Source organism: Telopea speciosissima, chromosome 5, assembly GCF_018873765.1.
Source record: "Telopea speciosissima isolate NSW1024214 ecotype Mountain lineage chromosome 5, Tspe_v1, whole genome shotgun sequence".
Taxonomy (NCBI): domain Eukaryota; kingdom Viridiplantae; phylum Streptophyta; class Magnoliopsida; order Proteales; family Proteaceae; genus Telopea; species Telopea speciosissima.
In genome coordinates this window covers 4276517-4292901 of record NC_057920.1, presented here as the reverse complement: position 1 = coordinate 4292901, position 16385 = coordinate 4276517, and the positions used below count along the sequence as shown (strand labels likewise).

Genomic DNA, 16385 nt, shown 5'->3' with positions numbered 1-16385 from the left:
TCTCATATCTATTTGCCCCATTTGTGATGAATTTTTCAAAAACCTCTTACTTCTCCACACACAGTTTTGATTCTATGAATGATCACAAGTGGGTTTAATGTGGGTTTTTTGGGGAAGAAGATTTTATCATTTCTGTCCAAACAGAGTAGCAAACGATAACTATGATGCTCATGACTCCAGTAGTTCAATTCCTCTGTTCTTTGGAGTTATCCTAATTGGAAATCCATAATCTTTTCACAAACTCAGAATGAAGATTGATATGATCCAGCTTCTCTGATTAATGAATAATAACTCATCGTTCTCTCTCTTTCAAATAAAACAAAACTGTATTAAGAAAGCGATTCGTCATTCTGGCTCATACCCATTAGCCATTAGCCAGCCACTCGTTTCTGTGTGCACATGGCACATGGCACAATGTCTCCACAATCTTCTGTGGGACACACTTTAATTGCACCTCTACTGTTGCTGAAATGAAAGACAAGGGAAGCTCAGTGTGTTAAATCTCTTCAATTTGAAGAAAGTGCAAACTGTATCCCTGATAGGTTACAAGAAGTTTTGATGAATTAAATTTTCTTAAGGTCGTATGGTTTACCATTAATAGTTTACAGTTCAATTGGGGATTAGAACTTATGGATATAATTGCAGAAAATAATTCACCTTCTTTAAAAAATGAATTTTGTGTTTATTGTCTGAGAACAATTCAATTTTAATGGTGGCAAAGCATCCTCAATTGTTTATTTCACTGGCAACTATTGTTGTTCTTACCATAGTTAACCTCCCCTTGAATTTCCATTTGTCTGTATTTTTTTTCTTCAGAGAAATTTTCAAACCTTTATCCTTTTACACATGGTCAATTCCAATCGGGTTCAAACTTCACCCACCTATAGTGGGTGATTGCACCAGAGCTGCCAACTTTGTTTGAACTGCTTTTTCTTATGGACTGGATATGATGATGAAACACCTTACCTTCAACAACTTGGTGGTAGAAGAATAGCGCCGGAGTGTTCGACTGAAACGAAGAAGAAGCTCTCGATTCTTCGGAGTGTTCAACGAGAGGAAGAAGAGGAGAACTGAACTTCTTGAAGTTCTCTGGTTCTCCTGGAGTGTTTGAACGAAAGAAATAAGATTCGTAATCTCGATATCGCTGGAGTGGTCGAACGAAATGAAGAATATCTTCCTGGTTCTGCCGGAGTGTTCGAACGAAAGGGGGACTTCCTCTGGAATGTTCGAACGAAATGAAGAAGAAGAAGAGATTTTGTCTATTTTTATTCAGGGGTATTATTGGTATATCAGAATAATAAGGGCATTTTGGAGTTTAAATGAAAATATTTTGGGTGATGTCATCACTTAACAACCCTTTTTAACGGAATGGGTACAATTATTAGAATCTTGGGAATGCAAGGGAGGGGAGAGTCATTACTCAAAACCCAGGGGAGGGTTTGTCATTCGAACATAATCGAAGGGAGGGGGGAGTAATTTACTCTATTTATTAGGGTTAATCTTCATGTAACTATGCATGGTTATACACTTGTACTAAACTGTTACCATTCTCCATAGTGTTGAAAAAAATAACAGATTTGCATATAAGATAAAAGATCATTATGAAGTTGAACTTTTTGTTATAAAAAATACCACTAAACTCCTACGAATGAGTAGCTATCAATTTATTTATGTGGGCAACATTCATCATGATGATAGGCTCAGCCGATCCACCCAAGGTTGATCTTGAATTTGGCCAATCTAACTCTATTGATATCTGTCCAAAATCTAGGGTTAGGGTAATTTGAAGTTGATTCCTTTTGATTTTTGACCAATTCCACCCGAATCAAAATTGACTAGGACCGATCCGGTCCCAATTCTAGGTTTTTAAACCGTAGGTGGTACAAAGGAGTGTCAAAACCTAATTAAAACCGGTTGATGTCGATTCTTCTTGATTCTTGACCAATTCCAACCGAATCAAATTTGGGGTTTTTAAATCTTATGTGATACAAAGTAGGGGTGTTAAAACTCTAGTCCAAATTGGTGAAACCAAACCAAATCGATTGAAAATGTTCAAACCCAATTGAACTGAAGCCTTATAGGGTTGGTTTCGGATTGGGGTATGCGGAACTGGCTTAAAAGCGTACTACATCGAAATGATCGAAATTGCACCAAACATAGAAAACCAGACCAAAACTGAACCCAAATCAACCAATAAGAAACTGAAAATCATAAAACATGGCCTTGCCCATAATAATGTATAAAAAAAAAGGACGTACCCAGTGCATGAGATTCTCGTTACTACACGGTCTGGGAAGGGTCATAATGTACACAGCCTTAACTTTACTTTTGACAAAGAGATTGTTACCAAACTCGAACCCGTGACCACTTGGTCAAAATGGAGCAACTAGGGCTGCAATAAGGTTAGGTTGGACTAGGCTTTTTAAAATCCCAACCTAACCTTGAGTCCCCTTAGATGGCCTAGGCTCGACCCGACCCTGACTTAGGGGTTGGAAAATCCAACCTTGACCTACGTCAAGGTTGGACCGAGCTGACCATGATTGCTCTAATCATGGAGTGGAGGAAAGGGAGAGATGCATGGACTAAATTGAGCTGGGCTGGGTCGTGGAGAAAATTATCAATTTTACATAAAACAATACTATAATAAAATATATTATATAACAAAATATGACACATTTAAAGTTTATAATATAAATAATATATCAATAATATTTTCCAATATAACTTAAAACACGATCTGACTCAACTTAAGGTGTCAACCTTGACATGACCTGAGGGTCAGAAATTTCCAGTCTTGATCCGCCCTCAAGGCCAAATATCTTAGCCCAGGGCCTTGTTCAGGCTTAGGGTGGGCCAGGCAGGGTTCGGACCAACATAGCCAAATTTGCACCTGTAGGAGCAACATTTACGGTTGCACTAAGGCCCATCCTCACTCCATAATAATGTATATAGTTAGGCTTCATACATTATGGTTATATACACAGTAAACCAAACCTAAATTGGACTGAATCCAATAACAAATCAATAAAAATAAACCAAACTTTCCCTCATTGGTTTGGTTTTAGATTCACCATTGGCACACCGATATCAATTCAATCTGACCAAAAATTGGATCGAACCGACCGATTGACTCCCCTGCAAAGGTAGGTTGGTCTATAAGAGATGGTGCTAAAAAAATAACTAACTTTTAGAACGTTTTCCAATCCCGTGAAAGTATACCGTTACGTTTCCAAATTTCCAATCTCTTGTCCATATATAATACCAGTAACCGTCTCCATTTGGAAAGCAAGGAAACAGAAAACCTTTTAAAGTAAAAAGGGAATAAATCCTCCCGAGTCTCCAACTAGGATGAATGATCGAGTGCCACGCCCATGCCACTTCGATCACTACGCCACCGTCTGAATATGATGAAACTGCAATGCCAAAGCCTGATTGACACTTTTACTATCATCTGAAATGCATCCAACTCCCACATGACGCAACAGATCAGAAATGGACGGTTGGTAATCGCACGCGTACATCTTAATACGGTGTAACACGCAACTCAGAGCTATCCCTTGCGATATAAGCAGAAGTACACCTGCAATGATGGGGCAGGAACGGAGACTGGAGAGAGAGAGGTACATGCCTTGTTTATTCTCCAGTGGGAGCTACACAGAGGAAACAAGGGAACATAATCTTGCCTGTTGCGACTTTTTTGAAAGCTCAAAAAGCTTAACGATGGGTTCTCTGAGTGTTCTCTCTTTCTCTCTCTAATCAAAGATACCAGAAAGCATAATTTCCTCATTTGGTTGGAACTTTTGTTTTCCGAGCTGACGCATGCTTCCAACCTGCAACTTTTTATTCATCTTAGGGTTAGGGTTTCATTCATGGGATTTTAACAGGTGGTGGTGTCAAGTTTCTGGAACGGAGTAGGTTATGAGCTTGTGGATAGGGTTAGGGTTTCATTTCTCTTCACGGACACTGTAATGTTCGACTGATGGCAACGGGGAATCCACAGCCACTGCAAATTCGACCCTACGAGGGCCATGACGACCATTTGCAGATTCCTATCCAGATTGATGACGAGGAAGGTGGATACGAAGCTGATGCTATTGGTTGTGGCGGTGACGACGCCATGGATGGCGTTGATGAAATCCGGATGAATTCGGGAAACCCTGTTGATCAGAATGTTGTTGCTGTGTCTTCTCGGACGAGTGAGCTCACCTTATCGTTTGAAGGTGAAGTTTACGTCTTCCATGCCGTCACTCCTGAAAAGGTACGCGTAAAGTTTCTCCATTGATTCATATACTCAATACCGCTCTTCCTTTTACCCCTGGTTGTTCCGGGCCTCTCTTCTTTTTTTTTCTCCCCCCTGGTAAATTTGTTCCTTTTTTTTTAATGTCTCGACTAAATGTTCGTATGACTAGTGGAATTCGGTCTTTTAATTTACTCGCACGATTTGTTGTACTGAATTCTGGTGATGCGGTAGACTCTGCCTTCGGTTTTGATGCCATAACAAAATTCAGTATTTGAAGAACATTTGAGGAACCCATTTAGCATTTATTTGAAGCGGAGGACCAACTTTCTGTGGTTCGAATTAAATCACATCGTTTTTAGTTGTATTCTGGTCTGCCATGCACTATGGTTCATAAACGTAAGACCTGTACTTATGTGGTGGGACAATATAGGTCAGCGTTCCTTTGTGAACGACCAAATTATTGGTGGTATAATATGGAGTTATTTATTTATTTATTCTTTCTTGTTGTTTCGTAATGAGGGAAGAATTTGATACCAATAAGAAGCTGTATTGAAAAAAAACCAGTGAGGTACACAGATTGTAGTATGCGCCGTAAAAATTGGACCTTCAACGAAAATCTTATTTTCTTGAGATTCCCCCTGGAAGAGGTTTAGGCTCCCCCTCCCATTTTCTTTTCTGCCTTTTTTTGGGGTAACTGGAATGCTTTTGTTCATTTCTGCAATTGGGTTGTGTAAAAGTTCTTCTTTGAGGCACCTCTATTGGGATTTTTTTTTTCATATGTAGGCCCCAAGGAGAGTTGAACTTATGACCTCTTAAATGTGAGGTGTTGATCTTTGCCAACTGAGCTATCCCATTGGGGTTAAAGTCTATTGCTGGAGGTGACATGCTTAACTTTGAATATGTGTTGCTCTATTGAGATTTGTTTGGGCTTTTACCACACAACTAGATCATGGCTTTGACAATTTTTCTATAAAGAAGCTTCTTTCTCTAACCAGTTCCATAGTTAGCACACCTAATGCAAAAGCACAATAATAACACTAATAATAATACTAATAATAATGATAATGATAGTGATAATAGTAATAATAATGATAATCACGATGATGATAATAATAATAGGAGGCGAATTAGGTTGTTTTTTTTTTTATGAGGTATGGGGATGAGCCAGGTATTCTCTTGATTGGGTCAAAAATGGCATGGAGGCACCAGTCCTTCACAATTTGTTCAATCTTTGTTGAGGCTTTAAAATTGAAGTATTATTTAAAGATCTGCACGTACCTGTTATTGTCCTCTTTTCCAGTTGTGATCATGGTTCTAAAGTTGAACATATTTTCATCTTCACAGAGACCGTTGTGAAAGCCATTCTGGAAATAATGATTGACATATTTTGTTGGAATTTTTAGCATATGGTATTGATCAAAACGTTGCTGCTGGTCTTTTAAGTATCTTGATTGACAAAAATACCAACTTAAGCTGGATTGTGATGAACCCACAATTTATTTTTTTGGGAAGCTTTTCTCTTCCGTTTTATTTTGTATGAATACTCATTTAACATATATATGGGTTGACGAACAGTTTGATAGATTTATTAAAAGAGAGATTTATTTTTTGCTTAGAATCTTTGAGAGACTCTTATCTCGAGGAACCAATTTGGCTTTATGCCTGGTAGATCTACGACAAAAGCTATCTACTTATTGAGGAGGCTTACGGAAAGATATAGAGATAGCAAGAAGGATCTCCATATGGTCTTCATCGACCTGGAAAAATCCTATGACCGAGTCCCTTGAGATCTAATCCAACATGTTCTAGTGAAGAGGGGGTTGTCAAGTAAATATGTGGATGTCATTAAAGATATGTATGAGGGCGTGGTGACTAGGGTGAGATCTATGGGAGGTCAGGGCAAGGAATTCCCAATTACGATTGGATTACATCAGGGCTCAGCCTTAAGTCCTTACCTTTTTGCGCTTATCATGGATAATATAACCAAGAACATTCAATAAGAGGTCCCATGGTGTATGCTCTTTGTTGATGATATCGTTTTGGTGGATGAGACAAAAGAAGGGATTGACTTTAAGTTAGAGCTTTGGAGGTCAACCTTGGAAACAAGAGGATTTAAGATTAGTAGAACGAAGACGGAGTATATGATGTGTAATTTTAGTCACACCTTGATGGATACTGATATGGTGCGAATTGAGAAAAGAGATTTGCACAAAGTAATTTTTTTAACTAATGCAAATTGTAATAGATTGTAGAATGAAAAATAAATTTGGTATGCTTATGCACAAAGTAATTTTTTTAACGAACGCAAATTGTTGTTAGTGAATGTGCAGGTGAAAATTCAGAGTAGGTAAGGTGGTAAGGATGAAGTGCGACCAACCTTTCTAGATGGCATTCCCGGGTCTGACCTGCACCGATTCAGAATATATTTACAGACTGTGTGTTTTGGAGAGAGTGTTAGAACACGTGCTACTTAAAGTTAAGCGACAAAAGGGCAAAAAAGTGTTTTTGCCCATAATCCATAATAGACTCTTGAGTCTATTATGATTTTTGGGATTTTTTTTCATTTATTTTAAATAAAAACAAGTTTGAAAAATGATAACAAACACATGAAAAAAATGAAAAATGAAAAATAATACCTTCCTTAAACCACTACTTATTCTAGTACTTGTTAACTTTGTTGTAGAGGCTTGGGTGTGAGGAACTATCTCCTGAAATTTCAGACTAAACCCTTTTCATATGAAGGAGTTCAATCAATTTAAAATCTGCTGGTTTTCTGCTCTGGTTCACGGATGAGAGGTTGAAGACCAAGGTACTAAAACTCGGGTCTCGGTACCAACTCGGCTCTTGGAAAAACCGAGTCGAGTCAAGATCTCACCGAGTTGGGGCATTTCTTTTTTCGTCGAGTTAGGTAAATACATAGTAGATGGGTCAACCCGAGATCTAGACTCCAGATCTGAGATCTTGCCGAGATATGTCGAGTTCTGTCGAGTTAGGTGAGGAATTTAAGTGTTAGGTGGGTTTAAAAAATTGGGTCGAAACCGAGAACCGAACCGAGATCCGAGATCTCGCCTCGGCGAGATATTGCACTTTTGAGACTCGCAGGCAGTATCGTCTCGGTTTTTTCAAAAACCGAGAAACTCAGCGAGATCTCACGAGTTCTCGAACTATGTTGAAGACAACCTCAATCCTGTGTTATTACTTACTTCATAAGGTTTTATTTCTGCTTTTCCATTATTACTTCTCCCCTTAATCCCTTATTCTCCTTTTCCCTTTATTTTGTGTTTGTTCCAAGTCTGTCCCTAAACAATAAATCTTAGTACCTATTATGTCTTTTCCCCCTGTAACACACCTAGTTCCCCTTCTAATATTCTGGTTAATTACAATCCTGCCACCTCCCCTCTTGCTATCTTTGATGTATATATGATTCTGCAATTACCTTCCTACTATTGGCTATTGTGCATTTGGGTGGCCCCATAGTGAACCCAAACAAGGTTTTTCAAACCCTGGATCGCATCAAGGATGGTTCACTTTGTTAAGCTTATCAGTGGGCCGTGAGAGTGAATTTTTCCCCTTGAGTAATTTTTTCTTCTTCATCTAACCGTTTATTGTATGAGCCATAAGTTGACAAGTGTAGATAGAACGACGGGCTTTATAATATATGGAGTTTGTTGTTTTTTAGTATTTTTTTATATTTATTATGGTTAATATGAAAAAAAGAGGAATAATCCTCTGTTTTATCTATTACTTTATCATGCAGTCTTTTGCTTGAAAAAATATGCTGCTTGGCATATATGCAGTAGACATATTATTTATGTTCGGGGTGAACCTTATTGTCCTATGTATGTTCAGCATTTTTAGACTGGACATCAAACTGTTTCTGTCCTGGCGGTTGGTGGTCAGTTCTGCCTGCGCTGCTGTCCGAACAGGTCTATAAAATAGTATAAATATTATAGTGTAATTATTACAAAACAACAATATGATGTGGTGGCGCTGCTGTGCTAATAAAGTATCGAAAAGTCAAGGGTCTTGTTCTCTTTTATGGCTTAAACTTGTAAATGAGGGTCTTTTTTCTCTTTTATGGCTTAAACTTGTAAATGTTGTGATTAAGTATTGGTCGTGCACTCCATGGTTGGGGCATGGTTATCAAGTGGGACTGTAGGACTCTTTTAAAAAGATAAAGCTCTAGGTATTTTTGCTTTCATGAATGACTACTTTATTGAATCTGTTCTTTTAACTTCTTTTGATCGATGCCTCAGATGGTCAATGAGGAGGTGGTTTTTCTTTCTTTTCTTATTTAGGTGATCAGAAATGTTAAGTTGTGAGTTATTGCCTTGTATTTGATGGTATCTCTTAGTCTATAACCTTTTTACCTTCATCCTTGTATCTTTAGTGCTGTCATTGTCGCATTGAATCCTCATTGTTTATTTAAAAGGGGAAAAAAGACCCTCACGTACTGTATGTATTCTGTAACAGTCCTTTGATGCACTCCAATCATCGTTAGGAGGTTGGACGTGTTGCAATGCTGATTTGGTAGTTTTTATGTCACATTGTCAGATATCTGCTGCTTTTGATTTAAATCTCAAACCCATGGTTTATATTCTGGTTTCTGCATATATAGGTTCAGGCTGTACTATTGCTTTTAGGTGGGCGTGATGTACCTTCTAGTATGCCTAGCGTTGAAGTACCTTATCAGGACAATCAGGTACTTTGAGAGCGCACGCTTTAACTCCTATAGTAATCATTAGAAAATTATTTTTCCCTCATATACTTGTGTTCATTGGTTTTTTTGGCATTTATCTTTAGGTTGTTACTGATATCCCACGGCGTACAAATCTTTCACGAAGAATTGCTTCTCTAGTTAGGTTCCGTGAGAAGCGGAAAGAGCGATGCTTTGACAAGAAAATCCGATACACTGTCCGTAAAGAGGTGGCTCAGAGGTAAGATGGATTATTTATTTATTTATGTTATTTCTGTTTTCACAATTGTCATGATTCTTTCCCTTGTGGTATGGTACTGGATTACAGCGAGTGTTTTTGCCTATTGGACTTCCGACAATGTTTCATATCTTAATAATTCCTACAAAGAACATGGTTTTGTAAGTTTGATATGCATATTGTATTCTTAGACTAATTATATTGATGCTTGTAAATATATTGATGTATGATTGGCATCATGCTTGTAAATAGTGACTGTGCCAGAAGCCTAGAAGAGATTTTTGACCAGAAAAAATTGCAGAGTTGTTGATTTTTTTTCAAAAATAACTGAAACAGTTTTGTTTTTCTTTGGAAGAGTGGGGGAAGAAAAAAATACTAATGAACTGAAATAATGAGACAGTTGCAGAGCTGCACAGTTGGAGCCAGCTTTGCCCTGTTGCTAAGATGCTTTACAGTTCTAAGGGTAGGGTGACAATTCTCAACTTTGCCTGTCTGCCTACCTGCACTAATAGCTGTTTCCCAGTTTGGCTACTAGCCCCATTATTAAATAGGCTGTAGTTGGCATGTGTCCAGGACCTAGGCCATGAAATCATGTAAACCTCCAGATTATTAGTACTAATACTTGAACACTTGTGTATGATCAACCAACCGAAATGAGTAAAAGACCTAGACCACGATTGTGGCTGACCCAAATCTGCACTCAAAAAGTATCAACTACTCATACCAACCACAAACAAGAGATGTTGAAACATTTAAAGAAAGTCAGTGATTGGGCTAAGATTGCCACTTATGGCCGATTGGATACTTTTTGGTTCTACTTTGGCCCACAAAAGAACCATGTTCAATTCAAAACTTAGTTTTTGTGAGTTATGCATCATGTTTGTTTTCCCTTAATGGAGTTCTGAAATTACAGAAGTAATTCCACTCTGTAATGTCTTATATGGTGCATAGTTTCAACCAATCCAGGGGAAAAATTACCATTGGAATGTTGAAGCTGAGATGGCAAAATTACTAAACAAAATAAAAAATCGGTGAACTCCTGGGAAGATAATGCACAGCAGTCAATGGTGCTTGTGCTGCAATCCTGGAGGTCATAGGTAGTTATGATTTATGAAGTGATTTGGTCTTTAATACACTATTCCCATTATGAGATTCTTGACCCTTGTTTCCAGTCTAGCTTGAGAGAGTGGCAATGAATAATAAGCATATGTTTGTTGTCTCATTAATTATGTGGGGACAGAGTTGAGCATTTGATAGGTTCAGGTTTATGTCTATAATTAATTAGTGGATGCCAGTGACTTTAGGACTCTTTAAGTTCAGGAATCTAGAAATAATCAGCAGAGTCAAGGGTTGAGGTAAAATTGTATTTTGAAGTCTCATCAATGGGGTATTTGAGCCATAGGTTTGTTAACTTTAGGGACTGATTTGTTGCAGCATATGAGCGAGGCTGTTGTGGAATTCAAATCTTCTTCTGAAATCTCTTAGAAAAATGCTCTCAGACTAGATTTCCAGGGAGGGCTAAGAAAGTTCTTCCTGCAAACTTTCAGCTTTTAGGAGTTAGTTCGAACTTATGAAGCACCAGGGAACAAACTTTTGCACGAACATTGTTGTAGAGTTAGCTTCAATTTCAAGCTTTTGTAATCAATGTTTGCAAAAATGGAAGAGATTTGAGTGAAAATTTGTCAACTTCTAAACATGCTTTTGATGTTGAAGAACCAGATACAGCCTTGGTATAATTTTGTGCTCTGACAACTGGTTGACTTATGTTTGCTTGGATTATTTAATATTATCAGCACTAAGAAAATTTCACTAGCTCAGCTTTATTCATTTTGTTTATTTAATCTTTGCAATGCGTTGCTACTTTCCTTTCTTCCCTGTCTCTCTCTCTTTTAGTGATAAATACTACTAAACAAATTTATTAAACTACTTGAAAAGGGTGTGAGTGTATGTTTCTTATGTATCTTTATACACATGTTCCTGCAACTATTTGTTGAATTATAAATTGCTATATGCATAATTCCCCAAAATAGCTCCGCCTCTCAAGGATGGCGAGGAATCTTTGGAGGCTGTAGTTGTTGGAATCCAGTCTATCATTATAGAGGATAAGTATTGGCCTATTTTGTGAACTGCCTTGGTGGGGGTAGGTCGGATGAACCCTAGGTTCAGGGTACACACCCATCTTACAAGAGCCAATGTAAACCCAATCAGAAAAGTCAACAAAAAAGTCAACCCTCCCGATGAAGATCAAACTTTAGCCAACATTCACAAACAATTAGAATAGGTGATATGATCCCCAGAATATATCGGTGATCTAATGGTTGGATTCATCACAATCAATGAATAATCAAATCTGAAACTCAAGCCCAAGAATAGGAGAAATTTAATTGCAGGAAAGCAGTGACTCTGTTCAGGTTCAAAGTCTGGTCAAAGGTCAATTTTGAATGGTTCTTCCAATCCCCAAGATATGAACCAGATCCAATTGTCCGATACAGAGTAAAAAATTAATTCTCAGATTTGGATAAAAAACAGAGCATAATCAGGAGATTTCTTAGATAGCCAGACCAGTAGATCTAATCTACACTAAACCCTGGTCGAAGGCCTGTTTTAGGAAGGCCTTGAATACCCCAAAAGTCACCTAAATCTGAAGGTCAGATCTTCCTTAGGTGCGGACTCAATTCTGTCAGAAAAGAGGCTCTAGAACAGATCATCCACCAGTGATATTGTTGGGGAATTTGATTATGTTTGCTGTGATTTGAATCTCAGTAATTACAGCATATATTAAGCACATGAGAATGAAGATAACCCAGCCCAAAACTTAGATTTGAACAGTTGACTGAAGATTGAATTGAAAGCAGGCGCAATATCACTTACTTGAACATGAAAAACAGAGAATAGATAGAAGATAAAATCACCAATGGCTTCCCACCACACACATGGACCAGAATCTCACTGTTCCCAAGGGTTTCCCACCCTTGACTGAATCTCACAGCAGCTCCATAAAAGAAGACAATAAAACTCTTATTCATACAAGCTGTGCTTTTATAGAAAAACTAATAAAACAATCCTAATCTGATTAGGAATGTAAATCCTAGTTGCTAATAGCAATCATAATTCGAATAGTAACCAAACATTAAAGGGAAACAGCTCAGCTCATGCAAAGGTGAGAGAGTTTAAAACTGAATAAACAACTTAAAATAAAATGATAACTAATACTAAGCCCATGAACTGGGCCAGACTAAGTCCATGAGCTGGCTGGACTGGCCTGGTTCTTCTTTTTCTTCTTGCGGGAGTAAGTGAGGTACTCCCTGCCTGCATCATGCCTCCTTTTTCATTATAAAGAAAAAAAATTTATGGGTTCTTTCCTATTGTTAACAGTTACATCCGTGGTTGTCTACATGATGTCCATTGTAGCTACGTGGAAGGACTTTCTTGCAAGTTGCAATTAAATATTATGATTTTATGTGGATCTCTTGGTTTATTATGATCTGAATAAATGTTTGGTTCTTTTATGTAATTAAACATTGTTTTGACATGTTTCTAATTTCTATACATTTATATCGCTAGGATGCATCGTAAGAATGGTCAGTTTGCCTCCGTGAAGGAGAGCTACAAAGGACTGCCATCTGGTGCAAGTTGGGATCCAGCTCAGAGTTCTCTTCAGGATGATGGTACTCCTCACCCAGAAATTGTGTGAGTTTAAACCTGAGTTTTCACTTTTCAGTTTCTAATTTTGTGCTTTATGGATATTATTTCTTATAGACTCTTTCACTAAGGTTGTACGACAGTATTCTACCTCCTCTCGACACTAATTCAAAAGTGAAATCTATTAATTTGTTTCATTTACATGTTCTTATGTTGTTGTTCTGTATCTTTGTAGTCTCCGTAAATGCCAGCATTGTGGCATCAGTGAAAAGTCCACTCCAGCAATGCGTCGTGGACCAGCTGGTCCGAGGTCTCTTTGCAATGCTTGTGGGCTTATGTGGGCAAACAAGGTTGGTATTGGAATTTTATATGGTTCTCTGATGTTACTTCTAATTAATTTGAAAAGGTCACTCCTTGCTTTGTGAAATTGGATACGACTGTTATCATGATAAAATGTTGTTCCGGCCCGGCCCCCCCCAACCAAAAGGGGGGGGGGGGGAGGAGGTTGGATTTTTGCTTGCTATTTGCTTATGGTTATAAGCTGAAATGTTTCTGAACATTTCATTACCGGTTCTGTGAGGAATCAAACTGTCACCACCGGATCTAAATCCATTTCCTTTTCCCCCATTGTGCTGTCCATCTGCAGTCTGAGAACATATTCCCATTTGGGTTCTGGACCATATTGGGTGAAAACAAATTATTTTTTTCAATCTTTTTTTTATCAGAAAGGGGGAGATACTACTCAATGTGGTCTTGCTTCGAACTTTTCCTTTTTCTATGTGACAACTTGATTTGGAATTGTGAAAAATAGTTCTAAAAGTTAGATTTTGTTAATATTTCAAGCAGGAAAGGCACTTAATGGGGATAATTTATTTGAACTATTAATTGGTATGATTTTGCTTCCCTAAGCATGTACCTCAGGAGCTTGTCTTGCTAGGTGGCTGTGAAATTTTTTTTTCTGGAATTATGTGTCCCATCTAGTCATTTCGAATTTCACATTTTCTAATTTGATCTTCGCTTTATAGTTAAGTTCATCAGGACTTACTGTTCAAATTCCATCATGGTAGCTAAACTATGATTAACATTGGATTCAGGGGTTTTGTTATTCACTCTTCTTGTGCAACTTAATGTGCCAACAAATATGTTTAATTTGCAGGGAACTTTAAGAGATCTCAGCAAGGGAGGAAGGCATATTTCTTACGACCAAGAGCCTGTAAGAATTGAACATCGGCCCTGAGTGCTTAATAGCAAACAAAGTAGCTACACCAATCCAGATGCATTTCTGGTTGATTTTTTCCAATATTTTCTGAAACTATTTCTTAACGTGCTAGTAGCTGTGGGATTTGCCTTGTTGCCATGGTTGTTGGATCCTCCCCAAAAAAAATACGCACGGACAGACACTAAAATTGTTGACAAATTAAGAACTCTTTTCTGATGTGACCAATCTGATCACTATGGTGTTTATGGTTCTGCAGGGAACACCAATTGAAATTAAACCTTTGACAATGGAAGCTGAAAATCCCTCAACCAACGAGGATGAACTGGTATGATTCCATCAGACCAGTTTAGAGACATGATCTCAAGGCATATTACAAGGTCTGCTAGTGTTTGAATGTGTGCAGCCTGTTGTGGTTTATTGAGTTCTCTTATTGAGCTGCAGGGTAATCCTGAAGATCTTTCAAAGGTTGCAAGTGCAGGAAATGAGAATCGATCTGTCATCCATGGTGAGGTAGGTTTTCCTTAGCATGGTTAAATAATTTAAATGGAAAATTATCTTAGTGGTCAACTTGGTCATGTGTATCTCTGGTGTCTTCTCACTGAGTAGTTCCTACCTGTGGGTTGAAGAATCGAGTATGTCAAAGGTGGCAAAGGTTGGCCTGACAATTAATTGTAGTGTAGAATCTATTTGACTTGACAGTTACGGAAGTTGAAGATAATCCTGTTTGTGGGTAACTTACTGGTTTTTTCCTGTGATTTACGGGCTTGCAGGGAAGCCCAGGAGAGATGAAGCCTTTACACGCGGAGACTGAAAATCCTGCTATCAGCAAGGATGAGCAGGTTTGGTTTATATGAAATATTAACATTTTTGTTGCATGTTATGAATTTCAGTTTGGCTAAAAGGTATCAGAACATATTCCGGCTGTTTAGGCTTCTCCTGTCTCCGTTTTTTTGAATTTTTTTTATTGCAAATGAAGTAAGATCTATAGAGGTTATCAAGACATGTCTCCCTCAACATAGTGTACCCCAAGTAACAGACTGGAGAAACGAAACTTTATGGTGATTTTATTAGTCAGGCTGATGATTAAGCTCTTCTCAATATCCGTCCATCATTTATACAGGTTCATGTGCTGTGATTCAAGATACAAATCCTTCTCTCCTTAATGTAGTATCTTCCTTTTATTTCTTCCTGTATTGTTGTATCACATCCCTTCCTTGGTTGGTGTGATGCATTTTCTCCATCAATAAAATTGTTCATTTAGGAAGAGAGAGAGGAGGGGTACGCGGAAGAGTTCAGGATTCTTATGGTGTGTTCTCAATGACTAAGAAACTGGGGCTTGAATATGGGGGGAAATTCTGAAGATCTCTTTCTGGTTTGGAGGAGAAAATTTTAGACAGGAAAAAAAAAAGTAGCAACAATACTTTTCATTGAAATGAGTAAGCACGAAAGTTATTTAAGTGTATTGTAATGAATACGAATGGAGAAGACGGTTTATAATAAGTAGTGAAGTCTGCATCTAGAGAGTAGATCAGAAAACTGTTGCTGAGTTTTCTTCATTGGCTCTGTGTGGTTCCAGGAAACCTGCTTAGATATATGTTGATCCTTTGTATATTACAGAATACAGATGAAACTTCTTGTGCCATCTCTGATGAGCAGATAGGTTTCCTTTTTTATTTGCCCATGAATTTAGTTGGGGCGCTGGAGTGTAATTAGGCTGCAGGAGCGTATAGGATTTCCTCATTTGTCAGTCTGATTTATGGGTTTTATTTTTTCTGTTTTGAATATGCAGGAAAATTTGGATGATCTTGCAAACACTTCAGAAATCGAGATTCCTTCCAATCTGGATGAGCCGGTATGTTCTTATTGGCAGTGTGTATTCGATCATTGAACAGATGGGATTTCGGTTGGGAATTTCACCCTTGTTTGGATTTCTCTTATATGGTTGAATGGTACTTGATGTCTGGTCTCTTACAGACTGAAGTTGAATGCCTTGTGCTGAACGATGGTCAGGGATTTGATGTCACTTCGAATGGCCATGGCACTGAACCTTAGTTAAGAAGGTTATTTTCTGATGGGAGGAATGTGCTCGATGGATTTGCTACTGACCTAATATATCTGGAGATGGTTGGTCTATAAAATGCTAGGGATCCTATTTGTGTATTACTGCTAGAAATCATGTCTGTTTCATATGTGTTCGATTCGCTAGCCTTTTATTTCTTTCTCCAATTAAAATTTATTGGAGTGGTTCCTTTAGATTTCAAATCCACTTTGTAGTGGTAGGGTGGGCTGTTTGTGACACTGATCTGGTTGTTGTGTAACACGATTCACCTGTAATTATAGGAACTAACGT

The 16385-nt window shown here is 38.0% G+C and overlaps 2 protein-coding genes across 3 annotated transcripts in view; both read left to right on the top strand.

The window, feature by feature from the left end:
• The window catches only part of LOC122661545 (GATA transcription factor 24-like), a 27495-nt gene extending 22164 nt beyond the window's left edge, over positions 1 to 5331 (top strand). Inside the window, exon 9 of the mRNA XM_043856972.1 lies at positions 5321 to 5331. Within this exon, the coding sequence (XP_043712907.1) occupies positions 5321 to 5323 (3 nt within the window). The 3' untranslated portion in view covers positions 5324 to 5331. The remainder of the gene's footprint in view (positions 1 to 5320) is intronic.
• On the top strand, positions 3536 to 16385 carry LOC122661543 (GATA transcription factor 24-like). 2 transcript variants are annotated; one of them, XM_043856969.1, is made up of 11 exons: positions 3536 to 4258; positions 8859 to 8942; positions 9044 to 9177; positions 12739 to 12864; positions 13052 to 13166; positions 13973 to 14029; positions 14292 to 14360; positions 14477 to 14545; positions 14806 to 14874; positions 15816 to 15887; positions 16010 to 16385. In XM_043856969.1, exons 1-11 carry the CDS (start codon positions 3980 to 3982, stop codon positions 16085 to 16087), a joined length of 1152 nt encoding a protein of 383 aa, XP_043712904.1. In that variant the 5' UTR covers positions 3536 to 3979; the 3' UTR covers positions 16088 to 16385. The 2 variants fall into 2 exon arrangements, with proteins under 2 accessions (XP_043712904.1, XP_043712905.1); XM_043856970.1 differs by having other exon boundaries at positions 3538 to 4258; positions 14471 to 14545; positions 15825 to 15887.

Coding starts and splice junctions, on each gene's coding strand:
- LOC122661543 (XM_043856969.1), top strand. CDS start 3,980: ATGGCAACGGGGAATCCACAGCCACTGCAAATTCGACCCTACGAGGGC. Junction 14,030..14,291: donor TTTCTTACGACCAAGAGCCT/GTAAGAATTGAA, acceptor ATGGTTCTGCAG/GGAACACCAATTGAAATTAA. Junction 14,361..14,476: donor CAACCAACGAGGATGAACTG/GTATGATTCCAT, acceptor ATTGAGCTGCAG/GGTAATCCTGAAGATCTTTC.